This window comes from Balaenoptera ricei, chromosome 3, assembly GCF_028023285.1.
Source record: "Balaenoptera ricei isolate mBalRic1 chromosome 3, mBalRic1.hap2, whole genome shotgun sequence".
NCBI lineage: Eukaryota > Metazoa > Chordata > Mammalia > Artiodactyla > Balaenopteridae > Balaenoptera > Balaenoptera ricei.
This window is the reverse complement of record NC_082641.1, coordinates 176,190,904-176,214,722: the sequence shown is the minus strand read 5'-3', so window position 1 is coordinate 176,214,722 and position 23,819 is coordinate 176,190,904. Positions and strand designations below refer to the sequence as shown.

Below are 23,819 nucleotides of genomic sequence, written 5' to 3'. Positions count from 1 at the left end.
GCCACGCCCTGGGGCCCCGGTGTGCCCCTGGAGCCTTGGTCCTACTCAGTGGGGTTCTGGGGCTACACTCTGTGTCTCTATACCATGCAAACAACATTCTCATCTCTAAAGGCTCTCAGGTCTCCCCCTCCCTTGGGAGGGGTGTCTCAGTTTTCTCTTGGCCTAAACAGAGGCCATTCTCCAACATGTGGGGACCCTTGGCCTTCTAGAGTCTTTCTCCCTAACTCTCTCTTGACCTCCCAGCCTTTTCTGTCCATCCCCATGGCCGCTGCCCCTCGATCAAGCAGCCACATTACTGGTCTCCCTGCTTTATATCTGTACTTTCTAAACAACCACGATTACCCTCAGGTTACCACCATTGTCAACCAAGGACAACCAACTGCTGCCTTTACCTGCCCCCCAGCCAAAGCCAAACAGAAACTGCTGATGACCTCAAAGCCAGCACCACCAGCTAACATCAGACAGAAAAACGTTGACGGATTCCACCACCCGTTTCCCTATCATCACTCACCACCGTCACCACTTATTATCACCAGCACCAGCAACCCATAATAACCAACCACCATTGACAATAACAACCACGATCACAGTACTAGCCATCAACAACCACACATGACCCACTACCATTGAAGCAGCAGTCAACCATACCCCTTTCCAAAACCAGTGATGCATCACCACTAGTCCCAAGACCGACACCAAAAATCAGCAATGAACAACCAACAGCAAACAAACATTATCGTGACCACCTAACTTCAAATGATGACCAACTGCCATCATTCCACAGAGCAACCCTCCAGCTGAAAACGACCAACCACCAACCACCAACATTCAACACTAGCTGGCACCAAAAGCAACCATTACTATCACCAGCCCACCCACAAGAACCATGGTCACCACCAACTTGGGACAACTGACAGCAATGATCACCATCACAACCAATGGCACCAACAACCCAACTCCTCTACAGTAACCAAGAACGAGGCACATCCATCCACCACCACCGCTAACTCCCACCATGAATGAGCGTCACCCACAGCGGCAGTTACCGTGTATTGAGCACATACTATATGCTCTTTAAAGCACTTTATGAACATTGTTTCACTGAATCTTTCAGCACTCTTCCTGGCACCCATTACACCTCCAGGAAGATGTCAGCACCCCTAGACAGAGGTTTTAGCCTCATGGATGGATTCCACTTTTTTTTTTTTTCTCTGTGGTCCTCTTGCATGAGTTTTTCCCTTCCCAGACACGGTTGGCCAAGCAAATCATTGACTAAGCATTTCACACGGCTTCCTTAGGAGGGGCTGTTTTCTCTCCAGTAGCAAATCATTTCCTGTGTTCTTTTGATCAAGGAGTCTTCCTGGTTTGGCTCCGTCCCGGAAGAGTTTCCATCCCAAGCTCAGAGCTCTAGCTGGTGGTTTGCTTGTGAATTAATCAAAGGGGTCCTTGGCCAGTGATGCCCAATTTATCACTGACTTTCTGAAATAAGACGTTATCTCTCAGGCTAAGGCAATTCTTGCCTCCACCTTGGTCAGTTGTGTGCTGCAACTGCCAGAAACACTACAGTTGTCACCACCGGCTCTGTGACTGTCCCAGCCGCCCACCCTCATTAACAGAATGACAAAAAATGAAAGCTGAAGTGGTTTGCAGAGGCACGGAGTCGTGGGAGTGACATAGCCAGCCCAGGCTCTCTCTTAGTGTGTGTGACATGATGCTACTGCATCTAGACCCAGGACCATGACAGTCTCCCCAACCCTGTCACCACAGTCATCATCAGACCTCCGTCTCCCCAGGTGGCAATGCTTCTTTCTGGCTGCAGTGTTTTTCCCTGCCACCCTCCCGGAGAAGGGTACCGGTGGCGGCACGGACACGCTGCATCTCACCAACTCCTGCTTCTGTGATTGCTACAGCCAGCCCACCCTGGCACCCACACCAGCATGCTGTCACGCCACCATCACTGCAACCCACCGCCCATTTGACCCATCTGACACAGCTTCCCCTCCCAGCTGTGGACGCAGAGGGGCTGAACCCAAAACCCTCTGAACGTTCCAATGGAGAGATCCCCCAGACACCTTCCACATCTTGACAAACTTCCAAATATGACATATGTGGGAACTGAGACTCACAGAGGGGAAGTGACTTGCCCAAGGCCACACAGGGAGGTGAGGCACCAAACTCGGCTGGGAACTGGGTTCCCTAAGCCCCAGGAAAGGGATCTGTCCCTGTCCCTGCAGGCACTGCGTGATCCCTTAGGACCACCTTCTGTCCTCCAGTTACTGCTCCATCCTTTGGTGCCCCATCCCCATTCTGCCCACCAGCCGATGGGAGTTTGGTCCCCTGTGAGGGATGCTGGCAGCACTTGAGCTGCACTGCAGGACCCCAAAGGGTCTGCTGTGCCCATTCCCATCATCTCACTTTCTGATGGTGGCCTCTAGGTGCCTCCACCTGGCTGGTGCCGCCACCCCTGCACTTCAGGGCCCACCCTGAAGGACTTACCATGGTGGGGGCTGGTGTCTGGGCCCCTGGGGGATGTCTGAATGGGTCGTGGCAGGGATGCAGGCTCAGGGGGCTCCAGGGGGCGGCTTGGGCATGGCCCTGTTCCTGCTGCTTCAGCGGACTCCCAGACCTAGTTCCTCTTATGACAGCCCCCTTCTCACTTCCTTTGTCGGGAGGGGCCGCGGCTGCAGGGGAGGGAAGCTGGGCCTGGGGGCGGGGAGAGAGCCCAGGCAGGGCTGAGGCAGCTGGTTGTCTGGGGCTCTGAGCCTGAAGGGAGAGGTTAAGGATGGATGACAGCCGCTGTCAGACCCCAGAAAGCCGCTTCTCCAATTCTTCTGGGACGCGGCTGCAGCAAACCGCACTGCAGGTCAGCTGGCTGCAGGACTGACTGCTCCTCCCTGGGCTTCGAAACCACTTCAGATGTATGTCTCCTCTGGGCATCCCTGAGCAAACTCCCATCTCCAGAGCCGCTTCGGCTGGTCCTTCCTCCAGAAGGGACCTCGGGAGCCAGGTGTGTTTGTGTCAAGGGGAGGGCAGCGGGAGTGGCGGGGACCAAGAATCAAGGGCACCTGGAAGGTCCCAGACTTCGGATGTCACATCTGGAATTAATGACCCCCAGCTCTGTTACTTCCGGATCTCCGCATTTTGTCATCGTAAAACAGCGGCACCTGGCACACGTGGGATCCAAGTGTCGGCCCATCTCCGGATCTTTGGGACACCGGCAGGAAATGGCAGTTCCTAGAGGCTGTCAGCTGCCACACATCGAGGAGGTGGCGGGGGCAGAAGCCGACCCTGGGTGAGCCTGGCAGGGAGGCCTGTGGCCAGGGGTATCCCTGGGCTGCGGGCAGCACACCACACCCTGCCTAGAGGCTGGCGCGCCGCGGCGCCCCCTAGTGGCCACATGTGGGGAGAAGCCCGTTTCTCCCTGGACCTCCTGGCGCAAGTTTGCTCAACCGACTGGCTTGGCTTCCGCAAACCTCGGCAATGCTTCCAGCCACTAGGAGTGAAGAGTCTGGAGGACCCCCACCTTGTTGAGGGCGTCAGGGGAGGCTTCTGGGAGGAGGCGATGTTTGTGCTGAGAGGTGAGTTGGAGTTAACTAGGTGAACAGGGAAGGGGAGGGTACACCTGGCAGAGGAAACAGCTCTAGCAAAGGCCCCAAGATGGGAAGATGGTGGGGAGATTGAGGAACTCCCAGGAGTCCAGCGTGACTGGAGCCTGCAGAGTGACAGGGAGTCTGGTGGCTGGAAAAGCAGGCGCCAGGTTGTGTTGCTTTGAGCGCCTCCGTGAGCTGTATTTTTGACCTAAAATCACTGGGTTCTAGTCTGTGTCGGTACAAGTCCCCTTTGGCCTGTTGGGGCCGACCTGCGAGGGGCTGTGGTCGCTTCCAGCATGGGGGTAGGGGACAGCTGAATGTGACCCAGTCTCACTGACGTACACACACCCACGCACCGAAATCTACACAAGACAGAACTTTATTGATGTAGGGCTTCCTGGCGAGGGGTGTGTGGGCCCCAGGGCAGGGCCTGTAGCACCATGATGGGGGTGGCCTGGATGACATGGTCCCCCTGGGGCAGGCAGGGCTGAGGATGGGGTGGATCTTCCCAGCTCTGCCTCCCCCCTGTAGCTGGTCTGGTTAGGTGGAGGGTGTCAGGGAGGTGGTGCTAATCCCCTCCCCCGTGGCGGACATAGATTTCCCCCCCCCCAGCTCAGAGTGGAGGGGTAGGGCAGTGCTGGGGCGGGGGGCAGGGCACCGGCTGACCCCCTCCCCACCCCCACTCTTCACAGTACATATTCCGATCAAAGGCGGGGGTTGTGCTGGGGGTCTCCCTAAGGGTGGGTGGCAAGGGCACTAGGGCGAACAGTTGTTCCCACCTCAAACCCACCCTGGAGGGGGTCTCATTCTGAACTGGGAGACGGGCAAAGGAGGGGCCGTGGGCGTGGCCAGCCCCTCTCCATCCCCCTCAGCCAGGAGCCCCACAAGAGTTCCCAATAAATAACTTCCGGCTCCGTCTCACCCTTCACTCCCGGCTCCTGCCCCCTCGGGCTCCTTCAGGCTGGCCAGCTGCAGGCCTGGTCGCCCCACCCCCACCCCCAGCCGGCCCCCAGCCTTGGCTCCGAGGACCGTGCGCCCTCTAGCGGCCTTGGCAGGTTTTGCAGCACATCTGGCGGAAGTAGGCTCGGCTGCAGAACTGAAATTTCAGCACCAGGGGGCAGTAGGCGACCTTGTTCACATCCTTGCACTCTGGAGGGGGCGGGAGAAGAGTAGGTGAGGGGAATCCGGTCTCAGCACCCCTTCCGGCAGGGGCGCGACCGCTGGCTGCACAGCGCTTCCTAGCTCCTCTGTGCCTCGGTTTCCTCACCTCTCAAAGGGGGCTTATACCAGTAACTATGTCATTAGGTTGTTTTGAGGATGTTGAGAGGGAAGTGCAGGTCTGGGGTTTGGACACCGTATTACATCACGAGAAAAGTGTTCCTTTTCCAGTTATCTGTTTGGAGCCGTAATCCTTGCTCGTTTCCCTTTGTAACAGACTGAGGACCTCGAGCTCCAGGGCAGTCACGCCTCTCAGGGTATTTGTGTAGTTTGTGTACAGGGTAATTGACAGTCTGTTCATGACAATGGACCAGGGTTCCCAGTTAGCAGTTAATGATGTATGACAGGGCCTGGTGCTAATAAAGGGCTTCACGTGGATTATTTTAGTCCCTCTCCCTAACACGGCACTCCCTCAAGTGAATATATTAAACGCTTCTTGATAGATGAGAATACGAAGGCACAGAGGTGCAAGGTGAATCCAGGCAGTTTGGTTCCAGTGCCTTCAGTAAGTAACCTATTGCTCTCTATGAAACATAAATTTACTTAGGTAGAAAAAAAATGGGTATCTTTAAAGCAGTGGTTCTCAAGGAGATGCGATTTTGCCTCCCAGGGGACATTTGGTGATATCTGGAGACATTTTTCGGTTTTCACCACCGGGAGGAGGGGTACTATTGGCATGCAGCAGGTAGCGGTCAGGGATGCTGAACCCCCGACAATGCATAGGGCAGCCCCCGTGACAAGGGATCATCTGGCCCCAAACATCAAGAGTGCCTGAGGCTGAGAAACTGATTTAAAGAAAAATATCGGGCAGATAATCGTATAGATGGAGATGAGCAAGGTGAAGGTCATGGAGGTGGTTGGAGGAATGACCTGAGTTTGGGCCCCCAGAAAAATCAGGTGCCTACAACGCCTGGCACACAGTGGCACCTAATACATGTTGGCAGGCAGGGGATGGTGAAAGATGGTCTGGAGAAGACAGAGAAAGGCATTTCCGTGGTTGGAGAAGCTCTAGGGCCAATGGTCTGGAGCCCCAGCTCTCCTATCTATGGCTTCCTCCGGACAGGACCGTCCTGGTTCCCTCCCCGCCTCACATACCTTCCAGGCCGTCCCCGGGGGGCGCGCTGTCACACTTGGCCTCGCACTGCTGCGTGGCGGGGGGCCGCAGGGCCTCCGCGCACTCGCGCGAGGGCTGCCCCGTGTGGCTGGAGCAGCGCACCGGGCGCTGTTGCTGCCCGAAGCCGCACTGCGCGGAGCACTGTGGAGAGTCGCGGATGAGCCGCAGCCCAGCACGGCCACCCACCCTGCCGCCCGTGCCCTGGTTCCCGCCCTGCAGGGCGCGCCCGCCTACCTCACCCCACTCTCCCGCCACCCAGCGGGCCGGCGGGCAGCGGCGCAGGTTGCAGCGCATGGTCGCCGGCGGCTTGGCCGCGGGCGGGCAGTGCGCGGGGGGCAGTGTGGCGCGGTGATCTGCGCTCTTACAAAGGACGACACGGTGGCGGAGGCCCGGCCCGCAGCTGGGGGTGCACTGCAGTTGGAGGGGGCGTTTCATGCTCAGTGGGCGCCTCCCTCCCCGCTCACACAAGGAGTGGGAAGGATGCTGGTCCGGCGGGAGGTGAGGACGGTACAGCTAACTTTGGACCAGTCACGGGGCGGGGAGGAGCTCACTAGGGCTAGCGGGAGTGGGGAGGCGCCTCAGTGTGCACCCGACAGGGGCAACCCAGGCCCCTCCCTGCTCTGCACAGGGCGGGAAGGGGCGGCTGACCTCCGACCAGTCGAGGGCGGCCCACTCCGGAGGGCAGGCCGGGCCGTGGCAGGCCTCCAGCACCGGTGGGCGCGGCTGCGGGCAAGCGCTGTCGTCCAGCGCCTTTTCCTCGGCGGCCGACACGCGGCGCTGGCACACGACGGAGCGGCTGCGCACGCCCGCATCACAGCTGCGGCTGCAGCGCGACCAGTTCCCTACGACCCAGCTGTGGGGGGAGGGGCAGTCTGAGACAGTATGCTGGGCAGGCCACCCTGACCTTGGGGCACGAGCAGATCCTCCTCCTCCCCAACAATTAACATCATTGTGGAAACTGGCACCGGGATGCCTGTTGCTCCCGTGCCCCACACCCCGAACTCAGAACAACTTTATTGTGCACCCACATTGGGGGCTGGGAGGCGCATCACCCCAAGGGGAGATGATTACCTGGACTTGGCCAGGGAGCACCATTGTTCTGACTTTGACGCCGGGAGGACCCTGACCTCACCTTAGGGAGCACCCACTCCTCTGATCCCAGTAGCACCGTCACTCCAGTGCTTGCCATCCCGGCCCTGCACCCTGGGTGGCACTCACTCGGGTGGGCAGGGCTCTGTGTTGCAGGCGCGCTGCCTCTTGGGTAGCTTGCTGTGGGCGCTGCAGTGGTGCGGAGCCACGGCTGAGCTGTCCAGCTGATTGCGGCACTCCACAGCCTGCACCTGGCTGCCTGGGGGCGGGCGAGAGGTCCGCTCAGCCCTGCCCGACCCGGAAGGTCAGCCTGGTGACCAGAACCCGCCCCACCCCGTCCCACCCCGGCCTCACCGCCTGCACACTGGGCCGAGCACTTGGTCCAGGGCGCGTAGTGCCAGGAGTACGGAGGCAGTGCATCTCGGGTGATGGGTGCATTGAAGCGGTAGCGGAGGACCGGCAGCTCAGTCCGGGCCAGCACCTGGGGTTGTAGGTGGGGATCAAATGGAAATCAAGTTCGAGGCCCCACAAGGATGCTAATGTCCTCCTGCACCTTGCTCCCAGCCCTGCCGTTACCATGACGATGAGAGATGCGTTAATGGGTCCCAGGGCTTCTAGGCTCTGGGTCTGATCCGGCCCTTGTCGCAGCTGAAAGGTGGTCCCGGCCAGGGGCAGGCGGTGGGGCTGGGGGGTCCCAGGCAGCCCCTCCAGCAGCAGGGACTCCTGGTCCCCCTTCAGGGCTGGGGGACAGCATAGGGGTCAGAACCCCAGCCACGCTGACGCCGCCCCTGCTGACCCCCAGTCCTCATCCTCCCACCTCTGGCTCACCCAGGTGACTGAGGGAGAGGTTCAGGTCCTGGATGAAAATGTGGACGGAGCCTTTGGGGATCCAGACGACTTCCTCGTACCCTGGACAGTGGAGCTCAGATGTCACCCACTTGGCCCTTCCCTGCACCTGCCTGTCTCCCCCATTCCTGGTCCCAGATGATAACAACTAACCATTACCATGCTAAGCACCTACAGAGACATGCCACCTCATCCCCAGCTCTGGCCCTGTCAAGTTAGATGTGTCATCACACTCACTTTACAGATGACAAAACTGAGGCTCAGAGAGACAAAACAAATTGCTCCGGTTTTACAGCTAGGAAGTGGCTGGGCTGGGATTTGAACCCAAACTTTCTTACCTCTCAAACCATCAAAGTGGTCCGACCCGCCCCCACCCCCCAACAAGCAGCAGGGCAGGGCTTAGGCAGAGGGAAGGGGCCACCGCGGGGCCCTGACCCACACAGGGTGACTTGGCGGTTTTAGCAGTCAGAGTCAGGTTTGCAGTGAGCTCCATCACTTACGACCTGGATGATCTTGGGCCCCTGTGAACCCTCTATCCCTGCCCACCTGTGTCCCCCATGAGTCCTGGTTTATCTGTCTGTACCCCCAGACTGTCCCCTGAACTCCACACTTGGCCCTCAGTGTGTGTTTGGTCCCTTAAGCCCACCTCCCTTCCCCCACCTCACTGGGGTCTCTTCCCTTCAGCCCAAGGTTGGGAGACATTCAAGTTCACCACACCCTGCAGCTATCCCCACCCCTAGTAAGCTCTGTGCTCTAGCACAGAGAGTCCCTCAGCCTCCTTGGAGGGTCAGGCGCCTGCCCCCTCAAGACCCGGTTTGAGGCCCTCAGGATAGGGCAGGGGAGAGACTTAGGCCCCCACCCCCTTGGACACTTTAATTGCCGAGCTTTAGGCACCAAGAGCCCAAGCCAGTCCCTGACCCTGACCTGCGGCATCACGTCCAGGACCTTTTGGGGTCCCTGACACCCCACTGGGCCCTTGGCTCTGAGGAGTTGCTGATCTTGGTTACTGTGGTGGGGCAAGCCCCGCCCCCAGCCACCGAGTGGGGAGTGTGAAAGGGAAGCTGGGGGGGGGGGGTCTCTCACCGGCTCCAGGCCAGGCTGGGCTGAAGACCCCCTCGATGGTTTCGCAGGCGCTGCCATCACCCCCACACACTCTGCACTTGTCTTCCCGCAGGTCAGAGCCCAGGACCCGGTCGCAGCCCACGTGCTGGGGAGGGCAGTGGTGTGCGTTGGGGAAGTCAGGGAGCCGCCCCCCTCCACCTCCGGCCCCCTCACCCCTCCCCTCTCGTGGGGAGTCCCCTCCACCTTGCACTCGCCGCTGACACAAATGTCCACTGTGTCTGGGCGGCAGGGCGTCCCGTCCACCACAGCCGCCGCCCTCTCCGTGTAGAAGTTGAAGCCTTCTGCTAGGCACGTGAGCGAGCAGGCCTTCACGCCCCCTGGGGGGCACGGCCCCATCAGACTGAGGGCCAGACCCCAGACCCAACAAGGACAGGCACGTTGGGCAGAGGGAGGGGGGCTTCCCGGTGTTCAGTCTAGGCGCTGCTGAGCCACATCCCGGGCGCTCTGGCTCCTTGGGTGAGGGGAGGGCTCAGGGCAGACCCCATGATATGGTCTCCACCTGCGGTTGCCCCCTTACTGCCCCAAGGCCTTCTGAATCCCCTGCTCACCTCCCCGGTACGTTTTCCACGTGTAGAATTTTCCACGGAAGGGGACACTGTCAAATTCAGAGCACTGCATTTCCCTGAAGTCCTGGGAGCCTGGGGGACAGTCCTGGGGCACAAAAAGGGAGAAGTAGGGAGGCCAGGTGTTGGGGGGGATGCAGTTAGGGCAGAGGCCTGGGGCCGGAGAACTAATGCTCTGAGCAGGGGTGGGTTGGAGGAGTGAGGTTGGAGGCAAGGAGGCCAGGGAGGAGGCCGGGGGGTGGTGGTGTCTGAGATGGGAGTAGGTGACTCACTAGAGTTTGTGGGCAAGCTGAGGATGACACCTGGGTTTCTGGTCTCAGACCATGGGGCCTTGAGAGAGCCGGCTTAGAAAGGAGCAAGGCCCACTCACTCTTCGTGAGTGTGGGGGACGTGTGGACGGGAGTGTTGGACAGGAGACCGTGGTCCTTGGTCAGAAGGCAGTGCAAGCAGGGGACGAAAACTTGGCCACTGGGTTCTGGGGCAGGGAGCTCGGGTCAGCTTTGGGGCAGGAGCAGGGCTTTTGGGGGAAATTGGGCAGTAAAGGGAGAAGCACGTGTAGCTGGAGGGGGTTGTCAGGGGTCAAGCAGTTATTTCCAGGTGGGAGACGCATCTACTGCAAAAGTGTGAAGAGTTGGAAGGAGACAGGGCCCAGGGCTGGTGTAGGGAGGTCCGGGGAAGGAGGGGGTGGCCGCTGCAGGTTTCCCGAGGAGACGGTGGCCAGCTGGCCCGGGCTCGTTGGAAGCTGATGTATGCCTTTCTTTTCCCGCGTGTAAGAGGGGCCAAGGGTACCCGGCTTGGGGTCCTGGGGGGACTCACATCGGTGTTGCAGGAACGGTGCCTCCGTCTCTCGCCCAGGCAGTACTTGCCCCCGATCGTCGGCCTGGAAATGGGGGTGGACAGCAGAGAAATAGGGCAGGGGGAGTAGGGGGCGAGGACCGCCCGCCCCGCTCTCCCGGCAGCGGGGCCTGGGGGCTCACCTGGGGCTGTCGCAGTGACGGCTGGAGGAGGACACGCCGCCGCCGCACGTCCGGCTGCAGTCGCCCCACGGGGTCCACGGGCCCCAGGCGCCGTCCACGCCCTCCGGCCGCGACCCGAAGGGGACGCAGACCCGCTTGTAGCACCACTGCGGGTGGGATGATGGGGAGGGGCGAGTCGGGCTTTGCGGACTCTCTGGGACTTGGCGCTCAATCCTACCCGCACCCCAGCCCCCCAGCCGGAAGTCTGAGCCCTCCTGAGATGGAGCGAAAGCGGGAGGGGGTGGGGGACGGAGGTGGGGTCCGAAGACGGGGATTCTGTCCGGTAATATGGGGCCGTGGCTAGGGAGAGACACTGTTCAAAGAAGGGGCGTGGCCTAAGCTTAGGGTCCCGAACGGGTGGTGAAGCTAGTGTTGGGACAAGCGTGCAGGGCGTGGCTTGGGAGCGGGTGTGGCCTCAGGCCAGGGGTGGGGCTTACAGGCAGTAGGCGTGGCCAAAGCCGATGGAGGGGTCGGGGTGGGTGGTGGGGGTGTGGAGGCTCTCGGCCTGCGCTCACCCCCTTGTCGATGGTGTGCGTCTGGCACAGCGTGCCCTCGGCGGCCGGGATGCTGTTGGTGATGCACCGGTTGCTCTTGCTCAGACACCACAACTCGCTGCAGACCTCCTGCGGGCCAAGGCGCCCGCTCAGGCTCGCCCCCCTCCCACCTTCCTTGGGAGGACCGAGGCGACCCGCTCACTGCCGGCTGACAGTGGGGCCCCAGCGCTCCTTTCCTGGGTCTCTTTTTGCAACCCCTTGCGGGGGCATGGGCTGGGACCTCTCCTCTGCCTGAAAGCAGCACTTATAAAACACCTAGGAGTGCCGCAAACTCCCTTAGGCACTACAATCCCCATTTTACTATGAGAAAACCAAGGCTCAGACAGGTAAGGTCACTCGCTATAAGTCACACAGCTACTAAGGGTTAGTCTGGATCCTGACCTAGAACTTTGATCGCAGCGTCTATGATCGAATCCCTCTACAGTTCAACCCGTGGCACCTCCCAAGTTTCTAGGAGAAACCTTGGGACCTGCTGAGAAATGAAGAGGAAGGATTTTTAGAATGGGCAAAGCAGCCTACCCAAGAGCAGTGGTTGAAAAATCAGGCCTGATGATGGCTCAGGTCAAGGGCCCTGTCTCTAATTCTTTTTCCAGCTGGTAGTTCTCATTGTTTCCCCCACCTAAACTGGGGAGGCTCCCAAAGCTTTTAATCTATGGAGGGTTGAGAGGGGATAAGGGCAGGCTGGGTTTATGTGGAAAGTTCCTCTAGTTCTCCCAGTGAAAAATCAGCCCATCTTCTTCCTGAGTCTTACTTGGGCTGGCCCAGACCCTGGCAGCAGGTCCTGTCCATGGCAGGAGGCTGGACCAGTCCCAGGGAGTCACTCAGACCCTTTAGGTCCAGGTTAATTAATACCCCTGGACAAGCCCCACTGGGTTCAGGTGTGGCCAGATTTGACCCTCTAGCCTACATCCTGCCCCATATCCCAGGGTCTTTCCTCTGAGAAGTGAAGATCCTTCTGTCCCCTTTTTACAATCACATGTAATCTTCTCTTAGAACCTGATCCTTCCAAACTTTGAAGATTTGGGAGTGGACTAATCAATGGCTGCAAGAAGGGACTTTCCTGTGTTAGCCTCTGAGAGACACCTGCACACACATGAGAAGTTTGGAGGGTGGTCCTCAAACCTGCTCCCTCAGAGGATACTTCTCATCTAAAAACTCAGCCTGGTTTGCTGGCTTCACTTGGCTTATGTTCTCCTGGCCATTTGTAAAAATATCACAGGCCCTGATCCCACTTCTGACACCTCTTAAAGAGAACTGCCTAATCCAGTCCTGCTCTTCCTCCTCTCCACAAGGAGGTGCCATAGTATATATGAATGAGTCCTGGGCCACTCTGGGAGACTTCAACTCCACCACTGACTTGCAACACATTTCCCCTCTCTGGGCCTCATCTGTTAAGATGGGCCTTGTCTACATATGGCTGAGGGGCATGTAGCAGAGTAGATATGAAAGGGCTTGCATAAACACCCTGTTATTGAGTAATAAGACCACAACTGTCTCTGGACCAGGCACCAGGCCCAGCTCTTTACTGATTTACATGTAGTCAATAATTTACCCCTTTGCCAGGAGGGCCAGGAAGATGTTCCTTGGAAAAATAAAAGGAAGAATCAATTCAACATACAGCCAGCAGTGGTCCATGCTTGATAATCTGGCACTTTCTCCACTTACCCACCCCTTTATAAAATTTAGATTCATAGAGAAACCTAGATTCCAATCCCAGCTCTGTCATGTTCTCAAATGGTGACTTTGGGCAAGGCATCCTCCTTATGCCTCAGTCCCTTCTTCTGCAATATGGGGACAATAGGGTTGTCAGGAGTCTAACTGAGATGATACATTTCACATGCTTGGCATACAGTGAGCATTCAGTAAATGTCAGCCATCGTTGTCATCGTTAGGATACCTGGGACACAGCAGATGCTCAAGAGTACCTTCTGAATTCTCTAGGAATTCATTAGAGGGAGCTGTAGTTACCAGCCAAGTTGGGTGGGGTGGGGTGCTGAGAGTGGATTAAATATGAATTGATCCAGTGTTTGTCTCCTTGTCTTGCGCTGGAATAAAGTGAGGGCATTTTAACAGCTGCCTGCTCCCTGTTTTGAGTTAACATGGCCTTAGCTTGGACAAGTCATTCAAGCTGATCTTTTTGAGTCTTGAGGGTGTGGAGAATTGGGACTGCGTCCGGGCTACTAAGGCTGAGGCTGTGAGGAGTTAGGGGGTGTGTTCAGGGAATTGGGGGAGGTAAGCAATGGAGGGGCAGACCCCAGATGAGCCGGTGGTCCCTGGTGGCTGAAGAGGGTCACCAGCTTCCTCGGGGGAGCTGGGAGTGGCATCCCCAGCTCACTTCTCTATGGGTGGATGGGGCTTTGGGAGCTGAGTATAATCCTCAAGCAAGAGTGGGGAGTGATCAGGGGGCTCAGAGCTTGTCCAGCTAAGGACTGGGGCCAAGAGATCTTGTGAACCAGTCAGTGGGGGATGGAGGGAATGAAGACAGGGTATCCCTAGAAGGATCTCTCCAGTTTTTTGCCAAGTGGGGAAGATGGTTCATCCCCAGGGAAACTATTTCCACCAAATCTGGATGTTTCGTTAAAAATGGCCCAGTTAGGGATCTTGGGACTTGAGTCCTGCTGCAGCAGAAGGTGGACCCCCAGGCTCTCCCCAGCTCAGTCCCCAAAACAGGGGTCTGGAGAACCAGGAGATCCCATTCTTGTTCCCGAGCACTGTGACCGTGCGTTGACACTTGTATAACCCCAGGCACCTCTGTCCTCCCATCCCCCACTGAGGCTCACTTCCCTTCCCAGCTCTCCCACCCCCACTGCCTGTGTGTGGGGTGCCCACATGGAGTTTCCCACCCCCTGTGGCCCCCCCACCCTGGTGGTGGCGGCCCCCTCCCCTCCCAGGAAGGAAAGCAGGAAGGCTCTCTCTACCCCGTATTTACACTGACGCGATTTGACTCCATGCTGGAAGCGGCATTGTTCATCTGCATCATAGGCCTGGCCGGGGGCCACTGTTGGGTACACGAAGTCCTGTCTGGGCGGCCGGTTGTTCAGGCAGAGCCCCAGGCCCAAGCTGTGGCGAGAAGAAAGCAGCTGTCATGCTGGAGGGCTGCAGGCCAAGAGCTCCGGGGCCCCAGCCAGGTGGGGGTCCCAGGGAGCAGCCCTATGAGCACATGACCCTTCTCAGAAGCAGCCCTGATTTCCAGAGGTCCTCCCCTCCCCCAACATGAGTGTGTGTCCCTGGGTGGGGCAGGCAGGTAGGTCCTCACTCCAGAAAGCTGGTGATGTAGTCACGGCTGCAGGAGGACCACACAAACGGGTTGGTCTTCATGGTGATGTGCGCGGCCATGAGTTTGGCTGGGTCCTGGCCACGGGCCCCGCAGCTGTTCCCCACGCCGTCGTGGTTCATGCCAAACCTGGGGAGAGGAGTGGCGGCTCTGCCGGGTGTCGAGGGACCTGCCCGGCTCCTCCCGCCCGCCCCCTCCCGTGTCCCCGCCTCACGTGTGTCCGATCTCGTGGGCAATGGTGAATGCCGTGGCCAGGCCGATGTCTTCGTTGATGCTACAACTTCTCTCTCGCTCACACATCCCGCCCACGGGGGCCAGGCCTGGGAAATGGGCGTGTGGGGCTGGAGCTGGGGGCTCGGGGCTGCGTCTTCGACCCTGTCCACTCTGCCAGGTCCCCACCCCCACCAGGGCCAGTGTCACCCAGCCCACTGCCTTCAGAGGTGCCTGAAACCTAGGGGACCCGGGTACCTAGTGTGCCGCAGGGTTTGTTCTTGTAGATGCAGATGTCATAGCTGTGGAAGGAGAGGGGGACCGTGAGGGGGCTGGGCTGACTCTCTAAGCCCCGCTGCTACCGTCCTGCCTGTCTCTGGTGGCTGAGTCCTGCCTGGGAAGCACTCCCTGCCTCGGAACTGAAGCCCCATGCTCTCCCCACAGCTGGCCTTGGAGATGCCGGGGTGCATGAATGACTGACTGAATGAATGACAGAGTGAGTGAAGGATGTGTCAGTGTCCGAACAGCCCCACACCCGCCTCCCCACATTCTCAGGCTCCCAGCAGCCCCTCCCCTTCCCTGGCTCCCCAAGGGGGCGGCTGCACAGTCCCGGCCTCTTCCATCTCTCGGCAGAAGTGATCCCTGCTTAGACCTGGACAGTCCCCTGGACCACTGGTCCCCCGGCTCAAGTCCTACTGGAGCCGTCCCCGCCCCTCACCGCGTGATGAGCACCGCTGTGTCATGGTTGGCCACGCCGTTCTCTGGAATGGCATTGCCGTGGCCGCTGCGGTTCACGATGGATTTCTGCCACTTACAGAAGCTGTCCAGGGACTTCCCAGCGTGGTGGGTGATCTCCAGGGTGGGCTGAGGGTGGACAGAGAGAGGTACATGGGTACCAGCCACCCAAGGGAAGGTGGGCAGCGCTGGCGTGCAGGAGAAGGTGGGCCCCCCCACACCCCGCACCTGGTCCTCCGTGAGCAGGATAAGGCGTGTTACCAGGATATTAACGATGTTTCCCAGACTCGAGTCCTGGAAAAGTTTGGCAACCTGACCTCCAAGAAACAAGAGAGACCGAGTCTTAAGAGGGGCCCAGAGTAGAAAACAAAAAGTGAAACGATGACAACAGCTTGCTTCAATCTAGTACCTACTGTGTGCTGGGGCTCAGGCTAAGCCTGCTGCCTAGATCTTCACAGGAGTACGTATTATCATTCCCATTTTACAGATGAGCAAACTGATGCTCAGCTGGTTAGGATGCAGAGCTGGTAGGCGCTGGAAGTGGGGTTCAAGTCTGGCTAAGCCTGCCTGCCAGTGCGTTTCTTTCCAACTCACCCCTACCCTGCTCAGCTTGTCTGTCTACTTGTCCTCCCTCCTCCCTGCCCACCCGCCAGCTGCCTCTGCCCAGAGATGGCCTAAAGGATGTGCACATCTGGCCTCATTCCATACTGTCTGAAGGTACCAATTTGAGCATCACCACCGGAAGGTGGAAGTGTGGGGGCAGGAAGCTCTGGAGACAGTGGTCAGAGGGGAGGAGGAAGTGCCCAGGGGTGAGTGGGCACAGATGATGGAGGCCACTCTGTGCAATGACCTTGGAGCCCTGAGCCATCACTGTCCCATGTGGAAACCCCCAGAAACCCCGGCAGGTTTGAGGGAACTTTGGAAGCCCAAGGGAGGAAGGCGGGTCCTGGGCAGAAAGCAGGGGTATCAGATATGAAATTATGTCAACATAACGGGCCATCGATCTGCGCTAAACTTCTTGTCTTCCCTTTTTGCTTTAGTGGAACAACAGCGTCACTCATCAAGCCCTTACTATGTGCCAAGTGCTCTAGCTGGCTTCCCTCTCACTATCTCTTACCCTTTTGTGATAGATACTAGTATAACCCCATTTTACAGAGGCAGAAAACTGAGGCTCAGAGAGGTCCACAGTCTTGATCAAGATCTAGGATGGGTGCTGACTCCAACTGAGTGTGGGTCAGCCAGGTCGGCCTGTATGAATTTATAGGTAGGCGCTTGGGTGAGCCCTGCATGCAGACAGATGCGCACCCACGTGTGTACTGCTAACCTGAGCAAGTACCTGCAAGTCGCCCATTTATTTTTTTGTACAGCAGATAATTACAGGGCACCTACTGTGTGCTAGGTGCTGTTTTAAGCTTTAGCAATTCAGTGCATCCACCTCAGCCTTATGAAGTCAGTACCATTATTATACCCATTTTACAGATGGGTAAACCAAGGCAGAGAGGCAAAGTAACTTGCCCAAGGGCACACAGTTCAAAAGCGGCATAGCTGAGATTTCAGGCCAGGCCGGTTTGCTCCCCAGTCCATGCTTCTAGCCACTGTGCTAGGCTGCTTCTCCTCATTCCTGGCCACAAAAAGCCCTCCTTTCTCACTTACCCTGTCCCCTCTCCATTCTGTTTCACTGGCCTCAGGTCAGGGATGGGGGGGGAGGGTGACACCCCTTTTCCTAACCTCTGGAGCGAGCTCCATGTTCTTGGGGCTCCATGCCCAGGGAGGGGGAGGCACTTACAATGTTCATGATGGCCAGCACATACTGTTCCACGTCTCGGCGTCCGTGGTAGGCCACCATCATCTTGTCAGCCACCACCAGGGTCTCCACGTAGCGCTCTCGGCTGACCGAGCGCTTCAGGCCTGGCTGGCCGCGCTCTGTTTCATTCCCGAGGGGCCAGGCAGGTGGCGGTTTCAGGGTGCGCAGCCACCAAGGCCGCCCCTTCCACGGTTTCTCATCTGGATGGACAATTTCTGGTCATTCTGCTGCTTGCCCTGCTTGTCTAACTCCCTGTCTGATGATTCATCTGGCTGTCAAATAGCTCATTCCTTTGCTGCTGGTTCTACAATGATGTGGCTGTCTCACTGCCAAACTGGTTGGTTGAACAGCCGCCCAGCATCCCATGACAATCAACATGACCGTGCAACTTCCCGACAATTTCACTGCTCAGATGGATGTGTGTAGCAGCCTGTCTCACTGCCAGAACTGTGTGCTTGTATGGCTCACTGGCCTTCTGACTGTGCAACTTTTTACTCACCCTGCCGCCAACTGTCTGGCTGTAAAACAATCCACCTGCCTGACGGTCTTACTGCTTGGCTGTCCCAGTGACTGTCCAATTGTGACACCATCCACTTTTCTGTTTCTACAACCCACGGTGGTTGTGCGTCTGCCACGGTGTGCTACTCTGGGACTCTCGGATCATGCAACTAATTCAATGTTCCAGTGGCTCTGCATTTCCACTGGACAGAGATCATTTTTTTAGCTGTACGACTGTCCTGGGGACTCTTCTGTTGTCTAGCTAGCTTCCTTACTTTCCCATTCCCTAAATGTCTGATGTTACAACTGTCCTCCTGAAAGTCTGGTTGTAAATCTGATCCTCCGAATGGTGGCTAAGGTCTCCTGGTATTTTCCTTGTGCAACTGCCCCAATATTGGTTACCACCATCCCGCTGCTTAACTGTCTGATCAGACAATAATCCTAGAGATGGATGGTTTTACACCTGAGCGCCTGCCTGGTTGTCCAGCTGCCCGTCTCACTCACTGTTGGGCCATCGGACTACGGCAGTGATGGATGCGTTGTTCCATTGTCTGCTGCCCTGCCGACTGTCTGCACTGCTCCCTGATGTAGCTGCCTGCTGACCTTCTGGATGGAGGGACACTGCCATCTACCTCTGCCTCAAGGCAAAGATGTTGTGCAGCCCCTTTGCCCAGCCCCAGAGAGACAGATGTACCTCTCACTCCACAGGCTGTGTCCAGGTGGGGGTGACGCAGGGAGGAACGCTTGTACACCACGTGGGGACCACTCTCCTCTGGGCCCCGGTGCCCCTTGGGCCCACCTTGCAGGGGCTCGATTAAGTATTCTTCTTCATCTGCCACAATCAGGCCATGCTGGGGGTTGGGAAGTGGGACAGAGGGCTCGGGTCAGGTCCTGGTTCCCAGGACCCCTGGGACCCTATCTCTGTCTTTACGATTTCATTCCTTCTATTTTACTGGGTTTATGTTGCTATTCCTTTTTCAGTTTCTTCGATGTTCAGCTCATTAATTTTTAGCCTGGCCTAAGGCTACACATTTTCTTCTACGTACTGCTTTAGCTGCACCTTAAAATAGCTAATCCTTTCGATTAGCTCGAAATGTTTAAAAAACTTCCACTGTGATTCCTTCTCTGACCTATATAAGTGTTTTTCTTAACTCCCAAACTCGTGGGCATTTCCCCCTACCGCCCAGAACCCTCCACTCACCAGGCCCCCACAGGTGCTGATGGCCACATGGGAGCTGCCGGCCTGGCCCTGCAGGTGGCCGGCGTAGAGGCAGTGGGGCCGGGCGGCCCTCTGCCAGGCCAGGCCCTCTCGAGTCCAGTACTCCACGGAGACATGCCCTGCCAGGAGGCGAGGGCTGCGGGTCAGGTTCAGCAGGAAGTGGGTGCTTGGTGCAGCCACCTTGTAGAAAAGGCGGGACTCTGCTTGGGGCCCTGTGCCCCGACGCTGCCTCCTGGGGGTTGGGGGTGAGAAGGCCAGCAGTGCCCCGTTGTGGTCCACTCGGGTGGGGAAGGCGATCTCATAGCTCTCCAGACTGGATAGGAACTCATCTGTGGGTGAGGGTCAAAGGCTTGGGGGTGGGCCCTGGGAAGGACCCCTGTGTCCTGCCTGCTTAGCTTCAGGGTAAACGATGCTGGCTTCAGTGAATCCTGAATCCAGGTCACCTGCTGCAAGACTCTGGCCTCACTGACCCCAGGGCCTACCCCACCACGACCACCGTCCCAGCTGCACTGACCCCTCCTCAGTTCCTTGCTCGGTCCCCACCACTACCCCCGAGTCACCCCTACCTTGAGACCGGAAGGCGTGCGTGACCTCGAACGTGAGGCCCAGCCCCAGGGCGAGGGCCCAGCGGAGGATCTGGCAGGCAGGAGCCATAGAGGCCACGTGTCCACATGTCTCTCCCCAGCCCCGGCTGCCAGCAGCCCCCACAGCGCTGCCTTCCCTGTTCACAGCCTGGACAGCATCACTGGGCTCCTGGGATGGGAGAGCTGGGTCAGCGGGGCCTGGTCCTGCTGCCGGGCAGAGGCGGCGTCAAGGTCCCTCACCAGGCAGACAAGGACACCTGCAGCCAGCCCTTCACTCCCAGCCTCGGGGATGCCCATGGCATTCCCCGCTCCACGCCCCTGGTTTGAAGCCTCTGAATGCATTTCCTTACTCAGTAGCCTCTCTGTCCCCCCCTCCCCCCGCCTCCCCACTATCCTCCGTATGCTCTTAGGACAGGCGGGGACCTTGACTCCATGAGCACTTACTACGTGCCAGCTACTGGCCGAGCATGTTCATGCCATCTCATTTCATTTCTGCAATAACCCAGAGAATTCATTCATCGGGTGGCGACTGTGTGTAATATGGATACAGTCCCTGCCCTCCCCCTGCCCCCCACCCCGTGGGGCTCAGTCTCCCAGGAATGACAGAGGACAGACAAGTAAACGAAAAGACGTGTAATTCAGATCAGGACACGTTCTTTATGGGAAATAACCAGGAGGCTTGGAAGCAGAGGTGGGAAGGATGAGAAGTGAAGAGACAGAGACAGTGCAGTGGTCCAGGCAGAGGAACAGCAGGGGCAAAGGCCCGGGGGCAGGCAGGAGCTTGCTGTGGACCCAGGACCACAAAGGGCCCGTGCAGGAGGGCAGCAAGGGGCGGCTGGCCTGGGACACACTTGAAGGCTGGTCAGCGTGAATTTCCAACCCAGATTAAACCCGAGGCCAGTGCTTGGAGCACCCCTTCCCCCTGGGGGCCCTGCCTTCGGATTCTCTGTCACGGGTAGCACCACTCACCCCGCCAGCGGGGCTGCAAACCCCTGCATCGTGGTCTCTGTTCCTGTGACCTCTCCTCCGCCCTACATTTGCAGCCCGGCCCCTAGTCCTGCTTCCTCTCATTTCTCCTCGAAGCTCCAGGCCTGCCGGGCAGGTCTGTTTCTCCAGCATCTGCCCCAGGCCAGCCTGCCACAGACACCACTCTGGGCCACCACCCTGTGCCAAACCCTCCACCCCTCCTCCTGTCTCCGCCCTCCTTCTCCTACTCTGTGCAATTTCCCCCTTAATCACATACTGTCTTGTTTTCTTTGCAGCCTGGCCAAGTCTGAGAGTCGATCCCCAAACAGGGCAGTTCAGCTCCTGCGAGATGGGGCCAGGTTTCCTCCAAGATGCTGACTTAGAAGCTGACACCCCACCCCACTCCCCACTTCTGATTGGACCCCTCCAGCTATGGGGAGCTCACTCCCACTCTGTGACTGTGGTGCTCATTTCAGATGGGCTGATGTTTAGCCCTTGGGCTTCTCTCTCTGTCTTTTTTTTTTTTTTTTTTTTTTACCTTTTGGGGGCTTCAGTTGGTGGCGTGGTGTCGAACCTGTGTGTGAGTCGCTCTGGGCCTTCAGTGCCTCTTCTGGGAGCCTGCACAGGGTAGGAGGGGGCGGTGAGGAGAGCAGAGCTGGGTCTGGAGTTCAGGGGTCGCTGAGGACACCCTGCCCTTCTCCCCGGCCCTGGTGATCCTCCTTTCGGCTTTCATCCTCCCTCTGTTCCTAGCTCCCCATCCCCTCCCCTGTTCCATCCTTGACTAGCTCTGGGATCAAAGCCCCTCCTTTTGGGGGGTGTCCCTCGAGCCCCTTCCTGCCTTAACACCCCTCCCCATGCCGAGGCGGCAGCATTGTCATTGCAAGTGAGGCTGGAGCCCCCCAGCCCCCCAATCCTGCCCCTCTCCTTCCCACACTGCCAGGCCTGGTGCAGAAGTTCTCCCTCAGTGGCTCTGATCCTGGCCTCTCTTCCTGTTCCCCCCTCCTCTGAGTCCTCACCTCGGTCCTCTGCAGCTGGGCCCCTCCCCCCTACAACCTCTCCCCTGCCTCTGGTGCTTCTAGCTCAAGTGGGGTGTGGAGGAGAGGGCAGAAGGACCCAGCACAGGTGGGGGATGAGGTGCAGGATAGGAGGAGTCTGGAGGGGGACGTACAGGTACAAGGTGTCTGCCAGGGTGAGGCCAGGGGGAGAGAATCTGGAACAGTGGTACAGCCCGCAGTGGGGCTGGGAGGTATGACCCGCTCTGGGCATTGGGGGGACCACAGATTGGTGGCTCTGGGGTGGGGGGGAAGAGAAGGCTTGGGGGTGGGTAGAGGATTACTGGGCCTGAGCCTGGGGGTGGAGGGGGCCACAGGATGTCAGCTGGGGGTCTCCCGTGGGATGTCTGCGGGTGGACTACACATCCATGACTGTGTATGGCTGTAACTGTGTATATGTGACTTTGTGTGTGGTGTGTGCCCACGTGACTGTGTGTGTCTGCCCATGTGACCCTGTGTGTGACCGTAAGAGTGTGTTTGTGTGTGTGTACCCAGGCCTGGCCCTTCCCTCCAGCCCCTCCCTCCTAGAAGGCAGGAGGGAGATGGCCAGCATGGGGGAGGGTGCCAGCCCGCTGGAGGTGGGGGAGGAAATGCCGGCGGAAACAGCCTCTGGAAACAGAGGCTCCATCCCATCCCCGGGATCCTGCAGGGATCTGCCGCTCTACACCCAGATGTCCGGGGCGGGCTGGGGGACAGGGCCGCGGAGCCTCCCTGCGGAGGCCAAGGCCGAGACTGCCCAGGCGGAGGCCCGGCCAGCCCAGGCTCTGAACATCTGGCTGGGCAGGCAGGAGAGGCGGCAGCCCCTGCCCGGAGAGCAGACAAAGGCCCGGCCTGCAGGAGGAGGGGGCCCGGCACCCGGCGGGTCCGCAACCAGCCGCTAATTAAAGGCCCTGAGCTGATGGCTGGAGACACCCGGAGGCAGACGGTTGTGGCCCCGATGACCAACTCAGGGGAAGTGGGCGGCGCCACTCCCACACCCAGACACACAAACACACATTGGCAACGACGTGCACGCACACACACTTGAGGGTGACCACACCTGTGAGGCTGGGGACCAACAACCAGACACCGCAGACCCACAAAGGACCGCCCCAACACTCAGTACACACTCACACCCTGAGACAAACATGCGAGACACACAGCTACACATTCCCCAGACCTATGTGCATACCCACACACACAACCCAGAGTCACACACCCAGGCTTACGTGCACAGACACGTACACACTCATTTCCACACTCACAGCAGACCAGGAACAAATTCACGAAGTCCTCCAAACCTTGAGACCCACCAGATGCACGTACACACAGGCATTTACACACTCATGAAACTCAGACACACACGGAGACACACCGGCAGATGTTTGGAGAGACACTCATCCAGACATTTACACCCAGGAGATGCTGACCTACGTGCACACACTGGCTTACACTCACACTTCCGCAGACACATAACACCCAAATCACACATCACACACAAATTCAAACATAGCCAGGCACTTACATTTTCATACAGCCACACACGCGCAGACACACGGCATTTATACAGACGTGGATGTCCACACACACACACACACACACACACACACACACACGGAGCAAACAAACCCAGACAGGCGCTCCCAGGAACTCAGGGGCGCGTTGCGTGTCGCACACGCGTAGGGACATCGCACACCGCCACAACCCCCACGGCCCGACGTCCGTCGTCCGGCGGCCCACGGCCATCCCCGGGCGACGACGCGGACACACAAAGTCCCCCTTAGCCCCGCACCCCCGCCCCGCCCCGCCCCGCCCCGCGCCGTTACCCGCGGCCGGCCGCCCGCCCGGGCCTCCGCCTGCAGTCCCCGCCGCCGTCTCGCCGGCCCACGCGCAGGAAGGGAGGGAGCGAGCGCGGCGGCGTGGCCGGGGGAGGGGGCGCGGGGACGGCACTTCCTGAGCAGCCTGCCAGGGTTATAAAAAACCCCCAAACCGCGCGCCGCCAAGACCCCGCCCGCCGCCGCCGCCGCCGCCGCCGGTGCAGGGCCGCGGGCTGGACCCGAGCCACGGACCCGGGAGCTCGGGCGGCCCCGCTCGGACAGGCGCCCAGTCGTGGGGGCGGGGGAGGGATGGAGGATGGGGGTGAAATAGGGTGGGGGCGGGGATAATGGGCGGCGGCGGGGGGGGCGGGGAGAAAGAGGTGGAAGGGTGGGGGGAGGGGAGAAAGACTAGGGTAGGGGGCTAGAGAGGGAGGGAGAATTGGGTAAGGGTAAGGGAAATGGAGGAAGAGGAGAAGGGGGCGGTTGGGGGAGGGGGAAGTCGGAAGGGAAAGAGGCGGGGCAAGGAGGAGGAGGCAAAATCGGGGCGGGGGGCGGTAAGGGGCAGGAAT

General features: G+C 58.8%; 2 protein-coding genes across 3 annotated transcripts in view; both read right to left on the bottom strand.

The window, feature by feature from the left end:
* Positions 1 to 4,055, bottom strand: part of MYO1F (myosin IF) — a 31,247-nt gene extending 27,192 nt beyond the window's left edge. The window contains exons 1-4 of the mRNA XM_059919174.1: positions 3,947 to 4,055; positions 3,524 to 3,593; positions 3,125 to 3,204; positions 2,497 to 2,681 (exon numbers count right to left, since the gene is read on the bottom strand). Of these exons, the coding sequence (XP_059775157.1) occupies positions 2,497 to 2,681; positions 3,125 to 3,204; positions 3,524 to 3,593; positions 3,947 to 4,055 (444 nt within the window). The remainder of the gene's footprint in view (positions 1 to 2,496; positions 2,682 to 3,124; positions 3,205 to 3,523; positions 3,594 to 3,946) is intronic.
* ADAMTS10 (ADAM metallopeptidase with thrombospondin type 1 motif 10) lies at positions 3,952 to 23,433 on the bottom strand. 2 transcript variants are annotated; one of them, XM_059918522.1, is made up of 26 exons: positions 23,260 to 23,433; positions 20,941 to 21,020; positions 19,419 to 19,605; positions 18,835 to 19,181; positions 18,328 to 18,484; positions 17,118 to 17,335; positions 15,560 to 15,643; positions 15,315 to 15,460; positions 14,855 to 14,898; positions 14,601 to 14,706; positions 14,369 to 14,515; positions 14,031 to 14,172; positions 11,074 to 11,181; positions 10,520 to 10,665; positions 10,359 to 10,422; positions 9,528 to 9,630; positions 9,163 to 9,296; positions 8,941 to 9,064; positions 7,840 to 7,920; positions 7,588 to 7,751; positions 7,366 to 7,492; positions 7,141 to 7,270; positions 6,571 to 6,775; positions 6,157 to 6,333; positions 5,904 to 6,063; positions 3,952 to 4,739 (listed from the first exon to the last, which is right to left on the bottom strand). In XM_059918522.1, exons 3-26 carry the CDS (start codon positions 19,504 to 19,506, stop codon positions 4,630 to 4,632), a joined length of 3,312 nt encoding a protein of 1,103 aa, XP_059774505.1. In that variant the 5' UTR covers positions 19,507 to 19,605; positions 20,941 to 21,020; positions 23,260 to 23,433; the 3' UTR covers positions 3,952 to 4,629. The 2 variants fall into 2 exon arrangements, with proteins under 2 accessions (XP_059774505.1, XP_059774507.1); XM_059918524.1 differs by lacking the exon at positions 7,840 to 7,920.
* Between the last annotated feature and the right edge of the window lie 386 nt (positions 23,434 to 23,819).

Bases quoted from the DNA above. Each gene is read 5' to 3' on its own strand.
- ADAMTS10 (XM_059918522.1), bottom strand. From the start codon at position 19,506: ATGGCTCCTGCCTGCCAGATCCTCCGCTGGGCCCTCGCCCTGGGGCTG. The intron at 7,752-7,839 runs GTGAGCCAGAGG...GCTGTCCCCCAG, and splicing joins CCTCTCCCTCAGTCACCTGG to CCCTGAAGGGGGACCAGGAG. The intron at 6,776-7,140 runs GTGAGTGCCACC...CTCCCCCCACAG, and splicing joins ACAGAGCCCTGCCCACCCGA to CTGGGTCGTAGGGAACTGGT.